The 22414-nt window shown below is 37.0% G+C and overlaps 1 protein-coding gene across 2 annotated transcripts in view; it reads left to right on the plus strand.

Moving 5' to 3' along the window:
• The window catches only part of NUP205 (nucleoporin 205), an 86816-nt gene that overhangs the window by 49702 nt on the left and 14700 nt on the right, over window positions 1-22414 (plus strand). For both annotated transcript variants that reach the window (XM_055421319.2, XM_055421320.2), the window contains 12 exons: window positions 2690-2839; window positions 3419-3490; window positions 3849-4006; window positions 4533-4613; window positions 5600-5791; window positions 6307-6574; window positions 6671-6769; window positions 15595-15743; window positions 16692-16883; window positions 18221-18342; window positions 19883-20021; window positions 21521-21647. In XM_055421319.2, coding sequence (XP_055277294.1) covers window positions 2690-2839; window positions 3419-3490; window positions 3849-4006; window positions 4533-4613; window positions 5600-5791; window positions 6307-6574; window positions 6671-6769; window positions 15595-15743; window positions 16692-16883; window positions 18221-18342; window positions 19883-20021; window positions 21521-21647 — 1749 coding nt within the window. The remainder of the gene's footprint in view (window positions 1-2689; window positions 2840-3418; window positions 3491-3848; window positions 4007-4532; window positions 4614-5599; window positions 5792-6306; window positions 6575-6670; window positions 6770-15594; window positions 15744-16691; window positions 16884-18220; window positions 18343-19882; window positions 20022-21520; window positions 21648-22414) is intronic.

Below are 22414 nucleotides of genomic sequence, written 5' to 3' on the forward strand. Positions count from 1 at the left end.
GTGGTGTTGGAGAAGACTCTTGAGAGTCCCTTGGACTATAAGAAGATTCAGCCAGTGCCTCCTAAAGGAAATCAGTCCTGAATATTCATTGGAATGACTGATGCTGAAGGTGAAACTCCAATACTTTGGCCGCCTGATGTGAAGAACTGACTCATTGGAAAAGACTCTGATGCTGGGAAAGATTGAAGGTGGGAGGAACAGGGGACAATAGAGGATGAGATGGTTGGATGGCATCACCAACTCAGTGGACATGAGTTTGGATAAATTCCTGGAGTTGGTGATGGACAGGGAGGCCTGGTGTGCTGCAGTCCATGGATCGCACAGAGTTGAACTCGACTGAGGAACTGAACTGAACTGAACTGGGGTAGCAGTTTTAGAATTTGTGGAATTCTGTCCTCATTTTATTACTTTGCTTCTGTGTTTCTTTGTGTTGTTTTTGTAATTTGTACTTGAGAAACCTGATGTTTTAACTGCCAGCATAAAATTATTTTTAAATAGCCTGTTAAGGGTGGAATTTGATCCTTTTACTAACAAAATTTTAAAATTGTGTTTAAGGGATAAGAAAATACTGACATGAGATTTTGGAAATTTAGATTCTTTTTTTTTGAGTGAAATTGTTTTGTAAAAATCTGTGTTTTACTTTTGTTTCTTGTATATGATCAGGTCTTGAAATGAACAATAGGGAGGTAATTATGATGGAAACTGTCAGTTCAGTTCAGTTCAGTCGCTCAGTCGTGTCCGACTCTCCGCGACCCCATGAATCATAGCACGCCAGGCCTCCCTGTCCATCACCAACTCCCGGAGTACACTCAAACTCATGTCCACAGAGTCAGTGATGCCATCCAGCCATCTCATTCTCCGCCGTCCCCTTCTCCTCCCGCCCCCAACCTTTCCCAGCATCAGAGTCTTTTCCAGTGAGTCAACTCGTCGCATGAGGTGGCCCAAGTATTGGAGTTTCAGCTTTAGCATCAGTCCCTCCAATGAACATCCAGGATTGATCTCCTTTAGAATGGACTGGTTAGATCTCCTTGCAGTACAAGGGACTCTCAAGAGTCTTCTCCAACACCACAGTTCAAAAGCATCGATTCTTCGGCGATCAGCTTTCTTCACAGTCCAACTCTCACATCCATACATGACCACGGGAAAAACCATTGCCTTGACTAGACGGACCTTGGTTGGCAAAGTAATGTCTCTGCTTTTTAATATACTATCAAGGTTGGTCATAACTTTCCTTCTGTACCTTTAGTTTATTGACCTGGTCAACAGAGTTATGCAGGCTTCCTGTGTTTTATAGGATTCTATTTTATGTAATTTTCTTTTTGATCAATTTATAACGATTTTCTTAGTTCATATTATATCTAGCCAGTATTCATTTTATTGAGGTTTTTTAAAAGTTTATTTTGTATCATCTTTATATTTTAGATAGTCTAGGCTTACAGATTTCATAATAAGTTGCCATTACTAGTAATTGTCAACTCAGATTTGCTTTTTAAGAATTTTTTAGAAAGCTTCTATTTATTTTTGGTTGTGATGAGTCTTCATTGCTGCATGGGCTTTTCTCTCTAGTTGCGGTGAGTGGCAGCTTCTCACTAGGTGGCTTCTCTTGTTGTGGATCAAGTGTTTTAGGGCCAGGACTTCAGTAGCTGCAGCTTCAGGGCTCTAGAGCACAGGCTCAGTCGCTGTGGCGCACAAGCGTCGTTGCTCCTCAGCATGTGGGATATTCCCAGATCAGGGATGCAACCCGTGTCTCCTGCCTTGGCAGGAGGATTCTTTACCACTGAGTCACTAGGGAAGCCCCTGCTTTACTTCTTAGGGTATGGTGTGAGACTCTTGGGAATTATCTAATGGCAGAAGAGTTTGACTTCATTTTCATAATCAGTATATGTTATTTTTAACCCCAAGATATTGTTTATAGCAAGATTTTTAAGAAACCTTTTTTTATTCCTAATTGGAAAAAAGAGAGTTCCTATCTTGCCTATCTTGCTGTCTACTTTTTAAATATTGATGTAGCTTTGCTTGTAATTATTATTATTAGCAGTAGCAGTAGTGTTTGTATGTTTATAAAACTCATAGTTTAGGATTTCAAAGCCAGGCATATTACAATAATATTGGATTTTAAAACTTTTATTGTATAAGTGATGCCCAATCCTAACTATATGTTAGACCATAATGGCGTTGATAATCTCAAGATAGCAGAAAATTATGCATTTTAAAATTATGCAAACTGTGTATTTATTTTAGTTTTTAAAATGTATTTTTTTCTGAAATAAAAATCAAATTTTATGGTAATCTTTTTTTGCCAAGATAAATAGTTGAGAAGTACTTGGATTATCTTTTTAATTAAATTCTCTATTAATGTCAAACTATGATAGATCCAGAATTCTCTAGATCTGCGTGAAGTTATTCTAGCAACAGAAACTTGATTCTCTTTTGTTCTTCAGTTGCTTTTGCTTACCTTTCATAGACATACACTGGCTTATTTTTTCTCTCGGCATCTGGTTTTTTCTTTTTTAATTTTATCGAATGGCAAATTATTGTGGTGCATAGTTTCGTAAATTATTGACTATGTTATATGGGAAAATAATGACAAGTTACAGACTGAACTGAACTGAATGACAAGTTACAGACTATGTCTGTTCTGATTTTGTGTCATATACTGGGAAACTAAACCTATATATTTAAATTCCAGAATTTGAAATATCTATGCTGAACCAGATGTCATGGCTGATGAAGACTGCCTCAATAGAACTAAGGGTAACTTCTTTGAATCGCCAGCGCTCACACACCCAGAGGCTCCTACACCTCCTGCTGGATGACATGCCAGTGAAACCCTACTCAGGTGAACATGTGCATGTTGGCATTTGTATTGTCATGCTGCTGACTGGTCTGTGTGAATGCAAGTGCAAATCTGAATCTTATGGTTAGTCTGTGATTGTAGGCCAGACGTGTTCTTTCTGCCTTTAGAATTTTTTCCCTTCAGAACACAAAATTAAAAGTCACCCATCATTGCCATTTTATTATTGTTAAAAGCATTCACATTTTGCTCTATTCATACACGCAAATTCACAGTGGAGTTTTTCACACTGAGCCAGCATGACCCAAGATATTCTAATATGTGTTTTACTTGCAAATTAAGCACAAACTTCTAATCATCTCACAGGCATGATTGGATCCTGCCTCTTTTAGAGTTCTGATTATGCTTTTTACAATTGTGAAGTGGATCTAATAGAAACAGAAAGAATTAGATGAATGTTGTTGATAAGTTCTCATCATCTTTGCATTTTAATTATCCATTTGCAAGGGGCTCTCTGACCTAGAAACTATGAGATAGAAATAAAATAACCTGATATTTGTTATTTCCAAATAAATTTTGTGAATGTGTTCTTTTTCTGATCTTGTTTTACTGATGCTCCAACAGATGGGGAAGGAGGCATGGAAGATGAAAATAGGTCTGTTTCTGGGTTCCTGCACTTTGACACTTCTACAAAAGGTGAAGCTCTTTGAATTTGTAATAAATTTGTAGATATGTATGTATTAAATTGCTTAAAATTTCAGGAGGTAATTAATGCCTGTATCTGCAAATTCTGAACTGATGTTGAAAAGCTATGTAAAAATCATTTGTCAACAAAAATTACTTTTTAAAAGCAAGATGATAGCATGGAAAAAACATTTTTGCAAATGAATGTGTTAGAAATAAAATCCAATTTAGATTTCAATACAGTCTTCAATTTCCAGACTGATGCCCTTTCTGAACATAGATATAGTACTGTCTTTGAGAGTGAGCTGAGTACTGTGGTTTGCTTTTCTCCTCAATGTCCCAGCTAAAATAAAACTTTTATTATTTCTAGTACGTCGCAAAATTCTCAATATTCTCGACTCCATTGACTTTAGTCAGGAGATCCCTGAGCCTTTGCAGTTGGATTTCTTTGATCGGGCCCAGATTGAACAAGTTATTGCTAACTGTGAACACAAGAATTTACGGGGACAGACAGTCTGCAATGTCAAGGTGAGCTTTTCTTTAGAGTGTGTGCAGTATCAAGCAGTTCAGTCTTTGAGTCATTAGGAAAAAATAACTTTTTTTTTTTCTAATAGAGGTGTTGGTTTATTAGACTGTGGTTTACACTTTCCAAGCAGCAAGGAAAAACTGAATAGGCCGCACTAATTTTCTCTCTTTGTTTGTTAGGCTCCCCATCTCCTTCGTGTTAGTATTCATGCCACCCAGCTGTCACTCTGGGGTGGTTTTAATTATTTAACTCTCTACCAGGTAGGTGGTAATAACCACCTGACTAGTAGGAAGAAGATATCCTGTGCATTTGGATCAACTTTCCTGCCACAGAGGCTCTTCAGTACTACTCTCTGGAATGTGAGGGATCCCTCCTGTTTTTGACAGAAATCGGACGGTGCCACAGTTAAATTATATATAAAGTTATCTGCAACTTTCCCCTCTAGGGCAGTTTAAAGTAACTGCTAGGTTTATTGTTGTACCAGTGTCGGGAATGATCTTATTTTTCTTCCTTCTCTCAATTATATAGCTTCTTCACAGAGTTCTTGTGGCCGAAGTAAATGCCCTTCAGGGTATGGCAGCCATAGGACAGAGACCTCTCCTGATGGATGTAAGCCCTGCTGACACTTTTTAACTCCTTAAGCTACTTAAATCGCCATTTAGATGACAAAACAGTGAACTGACTTCTAACTCATTATTAGGAAACTACTTAAAAAATTAAAAGTCACCCGTTATTGCCATTTTATTATTGTTAAAAGCATTCACATTTTGCTCTATTCATATACACAGATACACAGTGGAGTCTGTCACACTGAGCCAGCATGACCCAAGATATTCTGTGTTTTACTTGCAAATTAAGCACAAACTTTTCTAATCATCTCACAGGCATGATTGGATCCTGCCTCTTTTAGAGTTCTGATTATGCTTTTTACAATTGTGAAGTGGATCTGATAGAAATGGAGTCTTTCACTTTTGACTTTGTAATGTTAAAAGCTGAACTGAAGTTAATGTCTGGATGCTAGAATAAAAATCATATCTTTTCTGCTGAGCTAGTTGAGGATTTACAACCTTTTCATATTGTGTAATAGATTTTACTTGTTCCCAGTCAGCGAGGGAAGAGTCACTTGTCATCACAAATGGGGAGATACGGGTCAAAGATTGAGTGGGAAGGGCCACATATGTGGCTAGGCCGAAGCCAGAGGCAAAGAAATAGAAGACACATCGAGGAAACGTGCTATCGAACTTGGGTTTTAGGGAACTCTAGTGTTACAGAGTAAGTGTAATAGACAGTTGCAAGAAGAAAGAAGATGGGGTGAAAAACTCATTTCTACCCACATCACCTCTGCCACCTGTCTTAAACATACACACACACACGCACACAGAGCTTTATTATTTTTATGAAAAATAATAATATTCTGGCCACCAGTGTAACATAAAAAATCTAGCTGTCTAACTGCTGTCTAGCAAGCATGTGGAAGATTTCCAGAGGATACTGTAAATGTTTTCAGATTTACTGACAGGGTTAAAAATAGCAGTCGTTGGTAGGACTTTATTTGTCTAAGTGTTAACCTTTCAATTGAATTTCTGCGGCTGTAGGAAATCAGCACCATACTCCAGTATGTGGTAGGAAGAAACAAATTGTTGCAGTGTCTTCATGCAAAACGGCATGCTCTGGAGTCATGGCGGCAGCTGGTAGAAATTATCCTGACAGCCTGTCCCCAGGACCTCATTCAAGCAGAGGATCGCCAGCTGATTATTCGTGATCTTTTACAAGATGTGCATGATAAGGTGACATGCTTCCTAAACGGCTGTACGCTGCTGAACAAATTTTGATCCCATTTAAATATATAGTTTGCCCCACCCTTTTTTCCATTTTAGTTTTGGAGTCAATAGAGTTGTGCAATGCCAGTGTTAAAACTTTCCTTGAGGAAAGTTTCATTGTAACTGTACAATAATGGCTCTCAACCAGAGTGTATGTCGGAATTCCCTAGGGAGCTTTTTAAAAAATCTGCAGGACAGATTCCTACCCTAGACCTATTAAATGGGAGGCTCTAGTGGGGAGGCCATTATGTTAGTTTCCATTAAAATCCTCTAGGGAATTCTGCTAGGGCTCCCTTCTGGTTAAGAACATTTTACTCAGCATCCTATATAAATTTCTTTCTGTGTATTAGCTTTTATCTTCTTTGAATAGTACAATTCCATTTTTAAATTCTTGTGGTAGTTGAAAAGCTGCATGTGTAAGACATGTTAATGACTGTAGCTGAAAGCAGGGCCCTCACTATGGTTTGTCTTTCTGCTTTAAGATCCTGGATGATGAAGCAGCACAGGAATTAATGCCCGTGGTAGCAGGTGCTGTGTTCACCCTGACTGCTCACCTCAGCCAAGCCGTTCGCACAGAGCAGAAGCAACCCTTAGTCCTGGGACCTGAAGAGGTCCATTGTGCTTTCACTCTTGATAGCTCTTTCACCTCACCTCCGCCCACAGAGAACCCAGTGGTGGGGTTTGCTTCCATCGGAGATTCTTCACTTCACATCATATTGAAGAAACTGTTAGACTTCATTTTGAAGACAGGTTTATTTTTTTGTCTAATTTCCTACAAATTATGACTTCTGTATTTGTTTTAACTTTAATTTGAAAAAAGATTTTTACTCTGCTGTATTTTCCTAGGTGGTGGATTCCAGCGAGTGAGGACACACCTGTATGGATCTCTGCTTTATTACTTACAGATTGCCCAGAGGCCAGATGAACCAGATACCTTAGAAGTGGGTAAGTGCTAATCTTTTCTATTTTTAGAGATTGGTTACTTCGATTTTTTTTTTAATCACCTTTTCATCTTTTGGCTAAGCAAAGCTATAATAAATGAGTCTTTATGGAATCATTAAAGTACTTACTATAAAGTCAAAGGAAAATGTTTAGTTTTGTAAAATTGTGGCAGTAGGAACTTCCCTGGTGGTCCAGTGGCTAAGACTCTGCGCTGCCAATATAGAGGTCCCGGGTTTGATCCCTGGTCAGGGAACTAGAGCCCACATGCTGCAGCTATGGAGCCTGTGTGCCGCAGCTGAGACTTGGAGCAGCCAAATTAAAAAGAAGGGAAAAAAAGTGACGATAGTACAAAAGTAATATAAGCACAAACTTTCAAATACTACTTTAGCTTACACATTTTTGTAACTCCTGCTCACCTCTGCAGAGAAGGCAGTGGCACCCCACTCTAGTACTCTTGGACTGAAAAATCCCGTGGATGGAGGAGCCTGGTAGGCTGCGGTCCATGCGGTCGCTGAGCGTCGGACAGGACTGAGCGACTTCACTTTCGCTTTTCACTTTCATTCATTGGAGGAGGAAATGGCAACCCACTCCAGTGTTCTTGCCTGGAGAATCCCAGGGATGGGGGAGCCTGGTGGGCTGCTGTATATGGAGTCACACAGAGTCGGACACAGCTGAAGTGACTTAGCAGCAGCAGCAGCTCACCTCTGGTCCCAATGAACAGTATATGTCTTTTAAAATAGCTCTGTCATTCCACAGTATAGAAGTCAAGTCAGTTCAGTCGCTTAGTCGTGTCTGAATCTTTGTGACCCCATGCACTGCAGCACGCCAGGCCTCCCTGTCCATCACCAACTCCCGGAGTTTACTCAAACTCGTGTCCATTGAGTCAGTGATGCCATCCAACCATCTCATTCTCTGTCATCCTCTTCTCCTCCTGCCTTCGATCTTTCCTAGTATCAGGGTCTTTTCCATGAGTCAGTTCTTCGCATCAGGTGTCCAAAGAATTGGACTTTCAACTTCAGCATCAGTCCTTCCAATGAATATTTAGGACTGATTTCCTTTAGGATGGACTGGTTGAATCTCCTTACAGTCCAAGGGACTCTCAAGAGTCTTCTCCAATACCACAGTTCAAAAGCATCAGTTCTTCGGCACTCAGCTTTCTTTATAGTCCAACTCTCACATCCACACATGACTACTGGAAAAACCACAGCTTTGACTAGATGGACCTTTGTTGGCAAAGTAATGTCTCTGCTTTTTAATATGCTGTCTAGATTGGTCATAGCCTTTTCTTCCAAGGAGTAAGTGTTTTTTAATTTCATGGCTGCAATCACCATCTGAAGTGATTTTGGAGCACAAAAAAATAAAGTCTATTTCCACTGATTCCCCATCTATTTGCCATGAAGTGGTGGGACCAGATGCCATGATCTTAGTTTTCTGAATGTTGAGTTTTAAGCCAGCTTTTTCACTCTCCTCTTTCACTTTCATTAAGAGGCTCTTTAGTTTTTAGTATAGAAGTAACATTTATTTAATCATTTGCCTCATTCATAAGTAGTTAAATTGTTTCTAATTTTTTACTATTATAAAAATGCTGCATCAAATATTCTTTTATATGACTGTATATTTCTCAAGAAGGATACTTTATAATGGAATTTCCATGTGAAAGAGGATGCACATTTTTATTTCAACAAATTCTACTGAGTGGCTTTCTACCAGTTTAAACTCTTATCAATAGTATACATAAGTCTTTTTGTACTTAATGTCACAGAGTAGAATTTCTTGGTCAGAAGGTCTTTGTATTTAAAATCATGATAGAGTCTGTGTAAACTATAGTTTGTGTGTCTGTGTATTTTTTTCTTTTTTGACCATGCTGTTCACCTGTGGCATCTTAGTCCCCTGACCAGGGACTGAACCTGGGCCCTTGACAGTGAGAGCATGGAGTCCTAACCACTAGACCACCACAGAATTCCCATATAATTAGCATTTTAAAATAAGAGTAATTATATATATTCTTTGATTGTCATGTTTGGAAAATGTTTTTAACTGTTCAAAATATTTAATACTCTGCCAGACTTAACACTGATATTTAAGAACTTGTCATAGGCACCTTCTTATTACCTTCATACGTATTTATTTTGCTTACAGATTCTTAAAAACCACTCTGTGTATACGACTCAGATTATCACATATTATTCTTTACTGGCTATATTTTTTGTATAATATCCTTCAGTTCAGTTCAGTCACTCAGTTGTGTCCAACTCTTTGCGACCCCGTGAATCACAGTATGCCAGGCCTCCCTATCCTTAGATGGTAGTAATAGCCAAATCATGCATTTATGGGAATGTCCTACTGGCATAAATAATGCACAAAAGTAGTTTTAGGTCATTAAAAATAATAGTTCAGAGAAAGTTTTTAAAAGCAAATAGGAGCTTTTTAAGAGCAATAATCCCGGAGAAGGCAATGGCAAGCCACTCCAGTACTCTTGCCTGGAAAATCCCATGGATGGAGGAGCCTGGTAGGCTGCAGTCCATGGGGTCGCTAAGGGTAGGACACGACTGAGCAACTTCACTTTCACTTTTCACTTTCACACATTGGAGAAGGAAATGGCAACCCACCCCAGTGTTCTTGCCTGGAGAATCCCAGGGAAGGGGGAGCCTGGTGGGCTTCCGTCTATGGGGTCACACAGAGTTGGACACGACTGAAGTGACTTAGCAGCAGCAGCAGCATGGCTATATTATTTTCTATGTCACTTGTTTCACTGAGCCTGTGATATAATGCTGAACTGACAGTTCCATATGAGATCAATAATTGTAATAATATGACTCTGGGTATGGGAAAAAGCAACAAGAGGAAATATTTTCCTGGACCAGGAGGCTAGTAAGACAGTGGTCCAGAGACTTTTGCTACTTGCAAGGCCTGGTCCAATTTTAGCACACTGAGTGGCCTATCACTTCCCTAGACCTGGGAATGAGCCTTCCCAGCACCACGGGACACAATGGCCATGAAATGGTGTCACATGGTCAGATATGTGGCTATGAAGGGACCCTGCTGACTGGAAGTTGGTACTTGCCAGCTGCCTCTATAAAGATTACATCATGACCATTGCAAGCTGCTGACCTTCAACACCCCTTGAAAGAAGTTCAGGGTGAAAATCAGGAATGAGGCACTCTGTGCTCTGAAAACAAAACAAAACAAAACAACTGGCAGAACAGGCCTTCAGATAATTAGATCTTTTCAGAAAAAGGTTTTATAAGTTCCAATTCTTGCATCTTCTCATACCTAGAAAAACACTGAAGTCATTAATGGTGAAATCTGCTCTGGCTATTAAAAAAAATTTTTTTTTTACAATTAGAAGTCAAAATAGAGTAGCTATGGTTCAGACATCCTGGGAAATAACTGTTTCCCAGATATCCTGAAAAATGATATTATGGTTGTGATTTCAGATTAGACGCTGTGACCCAATGTAGAACTTAATGCTCCTGTAATGCATTTTTGCTTCTGTACTTTGCTTGCTGCTCGTAAAACCAAAGTTACTCCATTTTAAGATAAGGTTGTTTTTAAGTAAAGATTCCGAAAATTGTTTTTGAAAAAATAAAATAAAAAAAAAAGAACAATAATCCGCCAGCATACCTCCCCCATTTCCTCTTGACTTAAAAAATTTTAACATTGGATTCAGTTGAATTGGCAAAAATCATCACTTAACCACTAGGTGGAGCTTTATAACATGCTTTATAAGAAGTTATTACCAAGATGTGGTAAAAGCAATGTGACCATAAAAGAAAATTCTCCTTTGTTTTTAATTTTCAAATGATCTATTTTTGGAGCAGTTTTATCCCTTAATTAGTTTTTGTCTTAGTCATAATTACTGCTTGACTTGCTTTAGATAGCAAAGTATTTTCTAGATACTAGAGTATTTTTAATTTTGAAATTAGAAATATTAAATTTATAAACTCTTACTGAGCACATATTGTTGTGCAAGACACTGTACATACCTTCTGTTGTTATAAAACCAAAAGTGAATTTTAATGTTTACATACTTAATTTTTCATACCACTTTTACTTTATTTTTACATAACCATATATATTGAATACTGGGCAGCCATTTTCCCTGTTTGGTAAATAGGAATCTGACTTAGCGAGGTTAAGTGACTTTGTTGTATGTGACATCTGAGAGTTCAATTCAGTTTTCTCAGTTTGTAACAGAATTCTCCTGACCTTGGAACATCACATCTTCATCTTTTTATCTTTTTGTAATCTGTAGTTTTTCCTTACTGTAATTTGGTAGAAAATGTCACCAATATATTTATAACTTATATCATGCGTGACTAATTTCTAATAAGTAAAGAGCATCTACAAATCAATAACCCAACAGAAAAATGAGCAGAAGATATGAGCAGACTGTTTAAGGAAAAGGAAATTCAAATGTCTCTTAAACATACAGTTAATTTTTTGAAAATCCTTAGGGGTGGATCCTATTGCCTTGAGCTGGCAATGCTGTACATCTGGGGAGGAACCAAAGTATGTGTTATTTGATAAAATTATTTGGAGAATCTTATGTGTTTCCCTAATTAAGAACAATGTAGTTGAAATCTGACATTGTTTTTGCATATGTAATTCCTGGGGGTTAGCTGACAGCTATTATTGTCATAAATATCTCTCTGTTTTCTTTTCACTTATTATTTTCTTTCTTTTTTTACCAGTGACCACTAGAAACAAAAAGTGGATAATCTGACCAGAGCTTAAATGTTTGATATGAACCACAATTATTATATTCTGTATTTCTTTATTGAACTGTTTTTTAAACTCTAGTATTGTAAAAACATTTCACATTTAAAAATAGATTGATAATGACAAAAATATACATTTTCAGCATATTTTAATCAGATGAATGTTTTCACTAAAAGTTGATAAAGCCAACCTATAAAGTTATGTTAACACTTCAGTGTGGAGGTGCATCCTCTTTAGTTTTATTTCTGAGATTAACCCTGTTTGACTGTTTTGTTCTGATTTCCGTAAAATGGATTTTATTGCTTTTAAACCAGATTCGTTTTTAACTTTCTATTTTCTAGGAGCTTATAATTCAGCTTTAATTTATAATTGATTGATGAGCTGTATGGAAGATGTCAGTTTGAATTCTTTATTTTAAAATTATTGTTGCAGTTTTATTATGTTTTTCTCATATGTTCTATTTTCTTCTAAATTTTCTTTTCTTTTTCTTTAGTTTTGACGAGTTGATAGTATTCAGTAAATAAGAATGAGAAATTATAATAAGAATGATGAATTTTCTGCTCTGCTCATAATTCTTTTGGGCTATTGTGACTTTTGATCAAAATTTTCTTATTCTTTGTTTATGAAATTGTAGTATCCAGTCATCTTTTTAAAGGAGACTAGAAAAGATGATCTATTGCTGTTACTAAATTTTTGAGAATCGTATCGTGAGATTTTCAATTTTTATGGTCTAGGTGTTAATATGATCTAGAATCATAGTACAAGTACACCTATGATTTTAGTCATGAAGTAGTGGGACTGAAAGGATTTTATAGAGCATCTTGCCTGTTGCTGACTCTGTTCTTTTGAATCCAACTCCAATAAGTGACTTAAAAATACCAACTACAGCTGGTGTGTAGTAGGTGCAAACTTTTTGCTTGATGTGAATTTAGATGTACATTTCTCACCACTCCTTTTGTTTTACAACCTGAGTCAGATCTTAGGACCTTAGAACCTGACTAAAAATAATCAGGCATTTAAAAAATAGCATTTAGCTTTTTTTTTTTTATTTAAAAATAAATGTTGATTGAAGGAAATTTAGGACATACTAATAAATGAAAGGAAGAGAAAAGTCACACACTTCTCCCTTCTAAGATAACTATCAGTACATTTTGGTTATAGCCAACCATCTTTTTGTATTGATTTGTATCTTCCTTTTTCTTTCTACTTAGTATATTATGAGCTTTTCCCCTCTCGTTTAATAACATTTTAATGCCTCTATAGATTTTGCCACTTATGGATATGTAGCAAATGCCCTACCCATTTTTAGATCCTTAGCTTATTTCTAGTTTTCACAATACAAACAAAAATTAGTAATTATTTGGTGGTTTGTTATTTTAAGTTGTTCCAGAAAGCATGAATTGGGTTCTTGCTTTCATAAAATCTTATATTCTAGTAGAAATGGCAGTATAAGTGCTTATGAAACAGTAAGCCTTAAATTGGATGACATAGAGTATATGCCTGCAAACTTTTTCTGTAAAGGACCAGATAGTAACTATTTTAGGCTTTGCAAGCCACATGCTCTCTGCTGCAACTCCTTAACTCTGCCATTATAGTGCAAAAGCAGCCAGAGACATATGTTACATTGAAATTTTATTTACAAAAACAGGTGGGAGACCACATTTCGCCCACAGGCCTTAGTTTGCCAACCCCAATTATAAATTACAATTTTTACAGGATTTAAGAGGAGAAAGGGAATCAAGGATTTTGCTGGACTTTTCTGGTCGGGTTGCATTTACATAAGAATAAATGGGGGGCTTTTCAGTAAGGCCCAAACTAGGAAGGAGTAAAGAATCAGGCCATAAGCAGGGGAGAGGATTGATAGTAAATTAAGCCACTTTGAGATGGTAGGACCATATTATTAATGACCTTGAAAATGAAACTATAGTGTTAGAAGTAGTAGAATTAAGCAATAGACATTTAACATTTTTTAGTAACTTGATAAGAAGTTCGTAGTTTAGGAAAGTATGTGTGGCAGTGATTTATATGGTATGTTGGAAGAAGGGACAGATTGAGTAGAAGAAATAATTTTGGTGATTTCCAATGAATTAATTTATCCTCTTAAAAAAAGAGGATTTTAAAGAAAGGTCTTTTTAGAAAAACTGTTTTCCATTATGATTTATCACAGGATATTGAATATAATTCTCTGAGTTATACACTAGGACTTTGTTGTTATCCATTCTATATATAATAATTGGCATCTACTAATCTCAGATTCCCACTCCATCCCTCCCCCTTGGCAACCACAAGTCTGTTACCCATTTTAAAGAAATAATTAGATTTTTCTTATTTCTAGGTAGTGCTGTCAATAAGTAATATTGGAACTCTGAAATCTGTTCACAGTTTGAAATCTATTGTTTCTTGGATACTTAACTGGTCTTCTGCAATCCCTTGTTTTTCAGATTTCATTATGAGGCCCCAGGGTTTTTGCAGGGGTTCCTCGGGTTTTGGGGAAGAATCTCTAGAGTGATATGCCAGCATCTCTTTACCTTCATTTCAATCAGAATGTTTGAACTAAGGAATTCATGGCTAAAAAGTGTTAAACCTGTAAAGTGGTGGCTTTCAGACTTGCCCAGATTCTTGACTCACATAATTTTGTGGCAGTTCTGTGTGTAGAACAGGAGAAGCCATACCTCCTCAGACTAGGCTCCTGAGAACCCACTCACCATGGAATTCCCCCCGAGGGCGTCTGGTGGCCTCTCTGGAGCAGAGTTTCTGAACTTTCCTTTAAGCTGTCGATCAGTCAATAATTAATATTTGAGCTTCTACTCGTGTGCTAAATTTCAGGGGTAGACAAGACTCAATCCCATTGTTAATAAGCTTAGGTTTGATGTGGTCGATGTGGGGAGACAGGGAACAAGCATGGAAATCCATCTCCCCCTCAAATAACATTATTTTAGTAAATCTAGCAAATAAGTACTGTGGAGAAAATAAAATAGTACTGTGATATGTTATCTGGGGGATGGGGGAGGAGGGAGTATTGGGTGTATTTGGGGAAGTGATATTGAATAGAGGCTGGAATGGTGAAGAGGAGGTAGCCAAGCTACGATCTGGGGAAGAATATGGAGAACAGTTAGTGCAAAGATCCTGAGACTGAAATAAGTGTTGAGATTGAGGGACAGAACGGCTGGTGTGGTGGTAGTGTGGAGGTGGAGAATGGAAGGAGGTGAAATAGAAAAGTAGATGGGACCAGATGACCTAAGGAAGTGACATGATTGAGAAGATTTATAATCTCATACCCTCCTTTGACACTATTGGAAATGAAATATGACTAAAATAAAACTAAAGTAGTGGTGAAAATATTTTAGGGAAAAAATATCATTAAAACACTTAAGATTTGTCTGCTGCGGACTTTATAGTGAAATATAGACCACATTGTGGCATTATTTTATTTTTCATGATTATGTCTGCTTTGTTTTATTCTCCATTCTGAGCACCCTGTCTTAAGAATTTTTCCTCAGTTTGAAAACTGATGCCATCCTCCTAGTTGGGGAAAATCATAAGATTAGTTTCAGCTATATTGCTTTATGTAGTATATTTATGAAACTTTTTTCTAAAAGATTTTCAGAAATCTATGTAGAGTTTATAATCCTATCTTTAATTATCATTGTACCTTGAATTAAATTTAAGTTGTCTTCATAATGAGTATACCTTTTCCTTTATAGTAAGTATTTCAATTAAAAAGTACAAAAGAATAAAATATCTCCTTTTTGGAAGTAGATCTTTGTCTACTTTGTACCTGATCCTTTGTAGCCAAATTCTCGTAGATCTCAGTAAAAGATAAAACCAGATCAGTTAGCAGAATAAATACAGGAATTGGTTCTCCTGGAGCCTCTAATTCATTTTGATTTCTTTAAGGATAGTTTCTCCTTTTCCTAATACCGTTGTTATCTCAGTGTACGTGCATGGAATAGTGCATTGTGTTCTTGAAATTTTCCTGCCCAGACTCATTGGTTGATGGGCCTTAGTGTGCAGGCAATAATGGAAATGTATAAGGTGTAATTACTCAGTTACCAAGCTATTATTTTGCTGGAGTGTTTTATATATCTTCTCTTGTAACCCTTTAGCCAAGAAAACCATGTGGGAAAGGCTGACTGCCCCTGAAGATGTGTTTAGTAAATTACAGCGAGAAAACATAGCCATCATCGAGAGTTATGGTGCCGCCCTCATGGAAGTGGTCTGTCGAGATGCTTGTGATGGTCATGAGATTGGAAGGGTACAGTAACTCCTGCTCAGTATAGTACTTGGACAGATATTTTGTATTAAGGCATAAATTGGATCAGCTTTTCAAATGGATGTTATATACTGGGAATTATTTTCTGTAATATATTTTAGTGAATTTTCTTATTTACTCTAGTTTGAAACTTATATTTTGTTTATTCATATGTTTCGTTCACTTACATTCATAATCCTTATTAGTTCAGACTGAGACTTCAGAATAATCTTTTTGCTAATTTTGAGATTTGCCTTAACACTGGTAGAAACAGCAGAGGTGCTGCTTAATAAAGATCCTTGAATAAGAGAATGGGGATAAATAGCTTTTATATTGAATATATCTTTCTCTCCTTTTTTGAGAAGTATTTACATTTATTTACATTTATGTATCTTTAAAATGTTATGTCATAATATATTGAGAAGATAATTTCCTACTGGTGTAAAATCATACAGCATTTGAATCATGTAGTGTGCTCTTAATTATGTTAAAAAAATAGTATTTGGGAAGAAATAGGCCAAAGTGGTCTTGTTTATTAGGTACTGTATTTTCCATATGTTGTTTTTTGTTTGTTTGTTTTCTGTGTTTTCTACAATGAGCATGTAACACTTCACAGGAGGGGAAAACGCTATTTTTAAAAATAAATTTCCTCCTTTCCTCCAACAAGTAATGTTTAGATTCTGTTAAAATATGTTTAATGCTATTATTTTAATGTGTTAGGTTTTGTTTCAGAAATGTAGCTTTACCCTGAACATTTTCCTTTTATTAATAAATCAAGATTCTGGATACATAGCTTTCCACTTCTCAAAAAAAAATAAAAGGAGGGAGTTGTATTGCATGCAACAGTTTTCCTTGTAAGAAAACTTTTAAACGTTTCCAGGTAGAGGGAGTTACTGTTGTTGACTTGGTAGCCATCTCCACATTTTGGACTTTGATTTATTCTTCCTTCAGATGCTGGCGCTGGCTCTCCTTGATCGAATTGTCTCTGTGGATAAGCAGCAGCAGTGGCTCCTGTATCTGTGTAACAGTGGCTATCTGAAGGTGCTTGTGGACAGCTTGGTAGAAGATGACCGTACTTTGCAGAGCTTACTCACTCCACAGCCTCCCCTTTTAAAAGCCCTTTATACTTATGAGTCCAAAATGGTAAGGCTTTATGTTCACTTGAGGTTAGATCATCAACAGGTCATTTCCTCTTGAGGTTAAAGCTGTATTAAATAAATGAACGTGGCCTACGTTTTTAATATTTTTATTATACATGCCATAATCATTTCTGAGGAGTTTTAAATTTGGGTACATGTGCTAGGAATGCATCTTCTGAGCATGTCGAGTTGAGTTGAAACGGTCCTGTGAAGGCTAGCTGGGTGCTGAGACTGCTGCTTGCTTACTTCTGTGGCTGGTGATGCCAAAGCCGTGTGGCGCTCAGTGCTCTCTGAGGAGGAGGGTGAGCACACCTGTCCTTCCCAAAGGAAATCAGCCTGTGCCGGTTGCCTGATGAAATTCCAGTGTAGATGTGCTGGTTCTATTTTAAGCACAGGATTTTTCAATCTAGTATATATTTAATTTCCTTTCCTCCAAATCTTGTTTTAATTTGTTTCCTCCTGCTTAAAAATACCTCGAATGTCACAATAAGAGAAGCACTAAAATTTTAGATTCTTCATTAATTCTATTTTCCCTCCCTCCTTCACTTATTCAGCAATTATTTGTTAAATATCTGTTATGTGCTAGGTATTGTGTGAGGTAGGAGAGATACTGCTGTGAGCAAAACAGTCTTTCCTGCCCTCCATTAGCCCATGTGATGATTTACTTGAATGCGTAACCCATGCAGGGGCTGTGTGGCACTTCAGATACGCTGTACCATTTATTCCTCATGAAGATCCTACAGTGAAAGTGAAAGTCACTCGCTCATGCGTGACTCTTTGTAACCCCATGGACTATACAGTCTATGGAATTCTCCTGGCCAGAATACTGGAGTGGGTAACCTTTCCCTTCTCCAGGGGATCTTCCCAACCCAGGGATCGAACCCAGGTCTCCTGCACTGCAGGCGGATTCTTTACCAGCTGAGCCACAAGGGAAGCCATAGGGGTATAATGTGCCCCTTCCTAGCTAGTCACCAGTGATTACAGATTGGAAATGTGCTATGTTGGGGACATGTCTGGTGGTCCAGTGGTTGAGAGTTTCCCTTCTAGCGCAGGGGGTGCAGGGAACTAAGACCCCACATGCTGCAGGGTGTGGCCAAGAATTAAAAACATTATCAACTGTGAAAGTGAAGTCGCTCAGTTGTGTCCGACTCTTTGTGACCCCATGGACTGTAGCCCACCAGGCTTCTCCATCCATGGGATTCTCCAAGGAAGAATACTGGAATGGGTTGCCATTTCCAACTTCAACTTAAAAAAGAAATGTGCTATGAGAAAGCCTCTTTTTTATATGAGATCCGTGACTGCGATCTCTGTACTGATGATTTTTGTTTCGTAACTTCTTAGGCATTTCTCACAAGAGTGGCCAAGATTCAGCAGGGTGCTTTAGAGCTGCTGAGGTCTGGCGTGATTGTGAGGCTGGCACAGTGCCAAGTCTATGACATGCGCCCAGAAATGGACCCACAGGGGTAAGTGTCTGTATTATTTGGCTTTTTTTAAGTTACCAGTAAACGTTTATTAGGAAAAAAATTTCAAACATAATTTTGCCCTTTATAATTCTGTTTGAGCAGTACTCTCATCTTGATGGTTTTGTTTGGTCATACCCCCTGCCATTTGATGCTAATAAATGAAAGTTTCTAGTCAGGGTAAAAGTGAGTAGAGACATGTCTGCGTGTTCAGTCGTGTCTGACTCTTTGTGACCCCATAGGCTATAGCCCCCCAAGATCCTCTGTCCATGGGATTCCCCAGGCAAGAATACTGGAGTGGGTTTCCATGCACTCATCCAGGGGATATTCCTGACCCAAGGATTGAACATGTGTATCTTACATTCCCGGCAGGCGGGTTCTTTACCACTAGCACCACCTGGGAGGCGAGTGCTCTTTATTTTAGAGGAGTGATGTAAGAGGAATATGGGAGAGCATTTTGTTAGTAGATGTTACTTTTCCAAACTTTCTTGTTCTGTTTAGTGAAAGTACATATTTTCCATTTATTTTCTTTTAAAGTCCTGTAATGAAATGATAATTTGTGGTGGATTTTCTTTTCTTAATGACTTGAGTAATATTTTGTTTTTCTCATTTTAACATTTTGCCAACTGCTTGCTAATTTGAAAGCTTCAAATGAAATTATTTTAAGTTCCAAACTAGCAGATTTCTCAGTTGAGTTTGAATGTGGATGTTTTTTTCATTTTTGTCTACGTGGCTCCGACATTGTTAAACCTATATATAGCCTACCTGCCTACTAACAAATAACATTATTTCAGTTTTAGTAATTTTCTTCAAAAGATTCATTGCCAAATTGCATGTTTTGAGTTTTTCAGGTTTAGCTATAGACATATTTTACTTCGAGAAAAATTAACATCACTTTCTGAAGTTTTAAACATGCAAGTTTTTACTCTCACTTTAGGTGACGGGGATTAAATTATAGTCCTCCCTTCATGATGTGTTATTATTGCCTGTCTTTGGAAAGCCTTTCTGTTATTTCTTTATTTCCATGTTCTCCTTTCATTCCCTTCTCAACAGGTGACCATTTTTTTTTTGGTCCAAAAATTTAAATAGAAATATTCACAGTAAGCAAACACTTTATTATTACAGTGTCCTGAGACCTAAACTTAAAGGTTAAGTTATTTTACAACCTCATTTTAGGTTTTAAAATCTTGTTTTATTTTATATAATAGACAATGTAAATTCCTTTTTGGCTTTGTGTATATGAGAGGGAAATTTGGGGAAAGCAACTTTTGTTTCTGTTTCTCACTCATAGTCTCTATGGCTTAAGGGGACATTTAGAGTAGAATAAGTATGTTTGGGGAATTTTGTCTTCTTTACTAAGTTTTTTTCAAGATTCACATAACTCTGTCTTCACTGTACATGTGGGATACAGAAACCTTGTTAATAGCATTACATCTTAATCAGTCACCTATGGTTATTTGCCGTTGGGGTGGTCAGGGACTGTTGGGATGTACCTTAACTCTTGGACTGTTGCTGTCTCCTTGTTCACTGGATATGAATCAAGCATGTTTGGCATGAGAGACCCCCCAGTGTTCATCCCTACTCCAGTAGACCGATACCGCCAGATTCTCCTTCCGGCTCTTCGCTTGTGCCAGGTCATCCTTACGTCCAGTATGGCTCAGCATTTGCAGGCAGCAGGGCAGGTAAGAGGAACCCTTAGTGTAGAAACCATCAAGTACAAAAGCTTTATTTTACAAATGCAGAAGATGGACCACTTACATGAATTTCCTTAGGCCCCTTGTACTTTGCTCTGAACTTCATTGGTCTATTTTTATACTTTTGTTTGAATGAAATGTTGTAGCTAATTAATAGAATAGTGAGATGGGAAGCAAGAGATCTGAATTAGTTGTTTTATAGAAGGAAGCAGTTACTGTGATAGAAATAAGCTGACTTCTAAAATGTAATTTAACCAGGTATTTAGAGAATACTATACACTTTATTATACCTTACAGTGAATTCAAAAGATAGATGGTAATGCTATGTTTAGTTGTGATATTATTTTCAGTGCTTTTCAGTGAAATCTTCAAAAATATGTTTCTTTATTTCTTTATAATGCAATATACAATTCAGCCTTTCACTGGTTAATTAGGCTTATCATCATGAATCTGCCATTTTTTATTGTATTTCTCTGTTCTTATGGTACTCTCAGAAACTGTGTCCTAATAATTTATGGTGATTTTATCTGCTTTCCCTGCCATCAGTCTTTAGGCTTGCCTCACCAAGATAGAATGCTGCTATTTCTAGTGTGGCACCTGATTTTATACTGCATTGGTCTTGGTGACATTCTGTCCCTTTCATATGTGGCCTTTGAGTTAGTTTTTAAACACACAAAGACTCTGTCTTCTACTTTATTGAGATTAATATTTTTTAGTAGATGTGAAATAAGACCAGACTTACCCTGAGCATAGCAGAATTACTTGAATAGCTTCTTTAAAATACAGATTACTGAATTGCATGTCCAGCAATGATGGGCTGAGGCCAGGAATCTGTATTGAAAAAATAAAGGGGCACAGTTCCTGAGAGATTCAAATATTCAACCTGTTGTGGTGTAGTCCCTGCCTTCGGGGCATCTGTAATTTAGTTGAGAAGATGTTTGGATATGAAAAAGAGTTGGAGTCCTCTGTGATGGGACACTGTTAAACGCTAAGCTGGAAGGGCAGCGTTTGGAGGTCAAGATTTCTATCGCCTTTATTTTCACCATATCAGAAGGAGAGTTAGACAAAAGCTTCTACGTGATTGTCCCCGTGTCACACTAGTCAGTCTTTCATAGAGCCAGCTTGAACTCAGGAAGTCATTTTTATACACACTCATTTTAAATTCATGTTCTAGATCCATTTAGACAAAAATTTAAAAATAAAATACGGGTCAGATAATAGTTCCACGTTATTTTATACTCTTCTTTAATAGCTCTTAAGTGTATTAAATTTCTAAACTTTGAAATAATCCTTATCTTGAGCTTTCTTACGAATGTTGGCTTCTTGAAGAAATAAACTATGTAAATGCAAAGGATAACTGTTTATCTGATATTCATTACATTAAATTATTTGTGTCAGTGTTATTAAACCAATGGATATAAATTTATAATATACTTCTCTACTCTTCCACCTCTGTTTTTTCTTTTCCCTCTCTTTTTCCTTGATAGGTGTTGCAGTTTCTCATTTCTCATTCAGATACCATACAAGCAATTCTGCGCTGTCAGGACATTAGTGCAGGGTCTTTGCAGGAATTGGCTCTGCTGACGGGAATTATAAGTAAAGCAGCACTTCCTGGTGAGTTGATTATGTTGAATTTTTAAACAACGGCTTTATAGACATACACTTAGTAGAATGAGGTTGTTATTACTTTGCAGCTATATATGACTTATTTGAGATTGGAACTAACAAATTTTAACTACCTTTTATGAAGTCATATGTTTGTAAAAATGGTTTATGGTCAGTATAAAAAATTCAGAAAGTTAAAATAATTAACACTCAAATCCCACTGTCTAGAAATTGCCAAATGTTAACTTTTGGTAAGTAGCTTTTTAACCAGTGTCCTGTGTGTACTGGTGGGTGAGGGGGCATAGTGGAAAGAAACAGACATATAGAGATAATATATGAAAATGGGATGCCTTTTGCATGCAGTTTTAGAAAGCAGCTATTTAATTTTACATAAACTTTACAGATAAAAACTAGTTGAAGAGAAACTGAAGACATTGATGAATTCTAGACAGACTTTTCTTTAATACAAGTGTACAAGAGATGTTAGCTTTTACAAGAGATATTAGTTCTTAAAAGATCGCTATGATTAAGAAAAGATTATGATAAATTAGGTAAGATAATTTGGTCATTTAAAAAAGTTTGTTTTACTACATATAAATTTTAGACAGAAGCAGCTAACTCGATGTGAAAGATTAAGTATGAGTTATTTTATACTTCTTCCACCCTCACGTTATGTTTATTTATATTTTTACATTGTGAAGTAAATATCATTTTCATTCAGTTCTGGGACCATAATACATTCAGCTATTTAATTTTACTTGTATATTTACGTGGAT

Source organism: Moschus berezovskii, chromosome 3 (assembly GCF_049115385.1).
Source record: "Moschus berezovskii isolate FMDL1 chromosome 3, NW_MosBer_1.0, whole genome shotgun sequence".
Classification (NCBI taxonomy): domain Eukaryota; kingdom Metazoa; phylum Chordata; class Mammalia; order Artiodactyla; family Moschidae; genus Moschus; species Moschus berezovskii.